Source organism: Triticum dicoccoides, chromosome 3A (genome assembly GCF_002162155.2).
Source record: "Triticum dicoccoides isolate Atlit2015 ecotype Zavitan chromosome 3A, WEW_v2.0, whole genome shotgun sequence".
Classification (NCBI taxonomy): domain Eukaryota; kingdom Viridiplantae; phylum Streptophyta; class Magnoliopsida; order Poales; family Poaceae; genus Triticum; species Triticum dicoccoides.
Genome location: NC_041384.1, coordinates 1,339,755 through 1,344,801, shown reverse-complemented (window position 1 = coordinate 1,344,801; position 5,047 = coordinate 1,339,755). Strand labels below are relative to the sequence as shown.

Here is a 5,047-nt window from a genome sequence, read left to right as displayed (position 1 = left end):
TAGTTTCGAAGATCTCATCGCGAGGGATTTAATGGTGAAAACGGATTTTCAATCGGATTTTTCGTTTAAGAGATAAAATATTTTAAAAACTGAAAATCCAAAAAAATTCCTACATGCATGCATGCGATGAGATGGCAATATGTTTACATTAGAGACGTGTGGTGCGTCTCCCTTCGCATCACACGTGTGGCAGTTAGCGCGACCCAATAATATTGATCTTGTATCACGTATCCTAGCACGTTGGCTCCCCAGTGGCGTGAAGGTGCCTTGCAGGTCCTTGCACCAAGATGAAATTGTTGTGCAACACACGCCCACGAGCAAAGACGGTTTGATGCATCCCCACGAGATGATGAAGATCTGGGGCCACCCTCCATGCCATGGCTTTGGAAATGATCTTGACGGCCCCATGCTCAAGGTAACCGGCCTGAAGTCCTTCAGTTCTAGTGCCCCGTCCCTTTTCGGCAAGAGCGGAATGAGTGTTTCATTGATTGCGCCCAGACCACGAAGATCTCCATGAGAGAACCTATCCACCACCCGCATGAGATTGACCTTGATAATCTGCCAACAAGATGTGTAAAAACTGCCAGTAAACGGCTCCTTGTCCTGTGGCTTGACCTTGATCACTCCCCATATTTCGTCCGCCGAGAACTGCTCCTTGAGGCGGTCATTGCTCTTATCTTGCGCATCCACAATCAAGTTGAAATCTCCGACGAGCAACCATGGCACTAAGAGTGATTTCACCCTGTATGTTTAGGTTATATGCATGGTCTGGTGTTATAGTGTATTACATTAGATGCTTCTGTGCTAAACATCCAAGGTGAAATCACTCTCTGTCTAGTTTGGCAGAGAGCATCGTGGTATCTTTTTTTTATGTGTACTTTAATGTGTGTAATTGCTTTACTTAGTTTCAGTTTTGGATTCACAAAAATCACATGTATTCACATAATCCAAATATGCCCGTTCCAGGAGGCGTGCAAGGGCAGCCATAGTCAACACCAAGCCGGCGTAATATAATCTCAAGAGAGCCATTAGCTGGATGCCATCTACTTGAAAGCAGCATAGAGATTAGCTAGGAAAGCACATGCTGTCCCACAAAATCAACCTTTGGACCACCTCTTGAGTCTTGATCACGGCACACAGGAAGCTCTGACTTAACAGTTTTCCATTCTAGTATCTGCTCCTATCGATGTTACATCTCTAAATTACTAAATCTGGAAGTAAAGATTTGCTTAGGAACCTGTGAATTTAATGCAACAAGTCAATGTCTTGATGCAGCGAAAATAACGTGGAAAGATTCCTACAGATCAACACTCTGCATGTCCATTCGTCTTGCCCTTTTTGTAGAGTACACTTGCGCTGGTTAGGTCGCGGGACAGTTGTGAACGAATAAACTCTTGTAAACATCTTTTCACTTGCTCTCTCTCCATTGCCCTGTTTCTTCCTCTTCTTCTTCTTCTTCTCAAAGTTTCTGCATAGGCACAATATGCTTGGAGCTATGAGGAGCTGCTGCAACTTGCATTTCTGAAACAGGAGGCATGTTACGTACATACATACACAGTGGAGTTATTTCTCTGGATGTGTCTGTCAGTCCATTTTGATTTCTGAATTGCCGAGTGGCTGTGTTTTTCTGAATGCAGCTGGTAGCCTTCTCGTCGGTATCAGACGTTGGTCTTTGATTGGTGGAGGAGGTATGTTACGTACATATATGCAAGGTGGAGTTATTTATCTTGATGTGTCTATCAGTAAATATATACAAGGTGGAGAATGCTTAGAGAAGCACCACCGTTACCTTAACAATCAAAGCAGCAGAAGTAGAAATTGTTAACCAGTTAACTTGTCGATTAATCCTACTCGTATGGTCACCGAGTAGCCGGTAATAACTCCACCTTGCATATATGGGGCGAATTCTTGAACATGGGTTTTCAGTAGGAAAAAACACAAATTTTATTCCGAACTCCTCTTGAGAGATGGGGCCGATGTCAGGTTTAGCAATACTAGCAGCAACATCGATTACTCCTCATACCGAGCTTAGCTATCTGATTAGCCTTGGGAACCAAATTTTCTTTTTGGGATATACTGTTGAAAATGGTAGAATATTTTTCTGCTGTAAATCTTTTGATAAAGTATTTCACAAAAAAGAAGAAGGCAAAATCTAGTGGATTTTTAATAAATTAAGTAAGTGTAATATAACTCTTTTTATCTGTGGTCCAAAATATGGGAAATATACTCCAGCGGTACGTCAGCAGTGAAATAATTTAAACTTGTTAATTAATGCTAGTCTTCCATGTGCTTGTTAATGTTCATGCAAAAAGATCAGATTTTCGTCCTGTGTGAAAAAACACAAGTTTAGTTAGAGCACTGATTTGATTTCCTCTGTCCAAAATACAAAAATGTTCCTTGTTACATTGTGAGACCTATCGTGATGACATGCTAAGCTTCTTCTTTTGGATGGATCCATGCATGATCCATCCAAAAGGCTGGCATGTATTAGCAGCAAAAATTAATATATAGTTCCTGCATCCAAAAGTTACAAGCGGATCACATGTATGTATGAACTTTGAGCTGCAAAACAATGGATCTGGGCAACGCATAACTTCCGTTGAACTTTGAACTTCTGGATGATTAATTAGGTATCTAATCTATCAAGTTGCTATTATTTAAAGGTAACTGTTTTCATCAATCAGTGCAGTCACCTAGGAGCTGGGTGCGTGGTTGCATATTCAAATTTAAATTTGTACCGAGGCTAGCTGTGATTATCTGATCCATTATTCCAACTTTGCCTTGCATCAGTGCTGAGGAGCCATTTTGGTTTTTGCTTGCCTAGATACATACATTGAACCTTGCCTTGCCTTGCCAACAGTCCTATAAAAGGGACTGCACCCATCAGAGTAAAAACAAGCACTTAGGCAGGCTTCAATACAAGCAGAGTAGCAAGGCAGCTCCTCTAGTTCTTAGGTGTGTGTACAATATATGTGCAGCAGTTCATCTCCTAGCTGCTCGTGCATCCTGTTTGTTTGATCCTCAGAGAGCTACCACTTGAAATTGCAGCCAAGGCCTTGTAGCACACCCAAGCGAGCAGAGCAGAGCATTTGGTATTTGAATCGGGAGGAACTACGTTGCTGGACAAGGAGGAGGAGAGGAGCAGGGTCCTGGTAATTGGTGGCACAGGTCACATCGGCAAGCATATCGTTGCTGCGAGTGTCCGCCGCGGCCACCCGACCTCTGTCCTCATCAGGGATGCTGCACCGGCTGATCTGGCCAAGGCGCAGCTCCTCAAGAGCTTCATTGATTCCGGTGTCGCTCTCATCAAGGTATAAGATTAATATCATTTGGTGTTGTCTGCCTTTCTTTCATCTACTCTTTAGTTTTTCACAGTTTTCTGTGTGGATTCTGATATTATTTTTTTCTGTCTGGTGAGCAGGGAGGTTTATTTGACCACGGGAGCCTCGTAAATGCCATCAAGGGTGCAGATGTTGTGATCTCGGCCGTGGGGACCCCTCAGCTCGACGAGCAGACGAGGATTGTCATGGCCATCAAGGAGGCCGGCAATGTCATCAGGGTCAGTGAGATAGATTATCATTTTGTCTTCTTTGTTGATCAAACGATGGATGCAAATCAAATCCCAGAGGCGGATCTCCTCAAGTTGATCAAGGGTAGGGTACATCCATCATTGTGCCTTGAGAATGTACGTAGCTACAACTGTTGCATCTCTGACCACTCTTAATTTGTTGACATGTGTGACCACGCAGAGGCGGCATACCATCTCAACATGATGCTGTCCCACTCGCTCTCCGTCTTCGTGAGGGGCGACCAAGCCAACTTCGACATCGAGGCGTCCTTTGGTGTCGAGGCCACCGAGCTGTACCCTGACGTGAAGTACACCACCGTCGACGAGTACCTGGACCGCCTCCTCTGACAGTTCTTGGCTGGATGGAATGACAAGAGCTGACGTCCACAATAAAGATGATGCAGCAGTGGCCTCTCCAAATCCAATGATGCATGTGTGTGGTCTTGTGTGCAAATTCACCAGAAAGAAAAGAGGAACCTCTGCGTGCCTTGCTAAAAAAACATGATTTGTGGCCGTGTACGGTATCCCTCTCGACCCCGTAACCCTCGTCGCCGCCGCCACCTCCCCCGCCGATCCCGGCCGGTTCCGGCGGGCCTCGCTAGCGCGCAGGCCAGATCCGGGGTCTCCTCCCCCCGCTCCTCCCTCCCCTCCGTCTCGTCCCCCGCCTCCCGCGTCGCCTCCCCGAGCGAGGCGACTGGGGGGCTCCTCTCGCCGCCCCCAGCGTCCACCCTCCCCTAACCCTCCTCCCGCCGCCGCCGGCCTGCGCCACCGGGCCTTTCCCGCGTGGTGTCGGCGGCGGCGGCGGCCTCGTCCTTCCACGCGCGCGGTGCCCTGGCTCGGGCGGGGGTGACCTGTGGCGGTGCTCCTCGGTCTTCAGAGGTTCCGGCGGCGGCGGCTGCTCTGGCGACGTGGCTCCGGGTGGCCAGGGGGCGGCGACGCGGCCACTTGGCGGCGGGCTGGCGCGGTGGATGGTGGCGACGCCCTCCCGGCCCAGATCTGGCCCCCTTTTGGGCCCCATCTGGGTCTGGGCGGGCCTGGCGCGATCCGTCTGCGGCGGCCCCGGTGGGGGCTGAGGTGGTGTGGCTTGTGCAGGGGGTTGTGGAGACGGCGGTGCGCCTACTGCTGCGCGGCGACGGGCGCTTCACGAGCCCCTTTTGGGCTCGGCCGGGCCTCGAGGGCCCGGTATGCTCCTCTCGCCGCGTCCGGTCGGTGACCGCCGATGGCGGTGGAGGTTGTCTCCTCCCGCGTGGCTGTTGTCGCTGCCGCTCCTCGTTCCCGTCTGCTCCCTTTCGACCTCGTCGGTCTCGCTTCGTTGACCATGGTGAGGCGGCGGTGATGATGGCAAGACCGTGGTGGCGCATGTTGGTGGGCGACATGAGTGGTGGAGCGCATCGGACCATTCGAGGATGTGGGTGATTGGTGGAGGGGAGAAATCCATGCCGGCTTGTCGGCACCGACGCGGTGACGCCCGTGGGCGCC

General features: G+C 49.5%; 1 protein-coding gene across 1 annotated transcript; it reads left to right on the top strand.

The window, feature by feature from the left end:
- Window positions 1–346: 346 nt before the first annotated feature.
- Window positions 347–4,021, top strand: LOC119270824 (isoflavone reductase-like). Its single transcript, XM_037552883.1, has 4 exons — window positions 347–415; window positions 3,063–3,311; window positions 3,422–3,653; window positions 3,750–4,021. Exons 1-4 carry the CDS (start codon window positions 347–349, stop codon window positions 3,914–3,916), a joined length of 717 nt encoding a protein of 238 aa, XP_037408780.1. The 3' UTR covers window positions 3,917–4,021.
- Window positions 4,022–5,047: the final 1,026 nt, after the last annotated feature.

What these genes read in the sequence shown, in the direction of transcription:
- LOC119270824 (XM_037552883.1), top strand. Translation starts at nt 347, where the DNA reads ATGATGAAGATCTGGGGCCACCCTCCATGCCATGGCTTTGGAAATGAT. An exon ending in TTGACGGCCCCATGCTCAAG is followed by an intron (nt 416 to 3,062) that starts GTAACCGGCCTG and finishes AAGGCCTTGTAG; the next exon opens with CACACCCAAGCGAGCAGAGC. An exon ending in TCTCCTCAAGTTGATCAAGG is followed by an intron (nt 3,654 to 3,749) that starts GTAGGGTACATC and finishes GTGACCACGCAG; the next exon opens with AGGCGGCATACCATCTCAAC.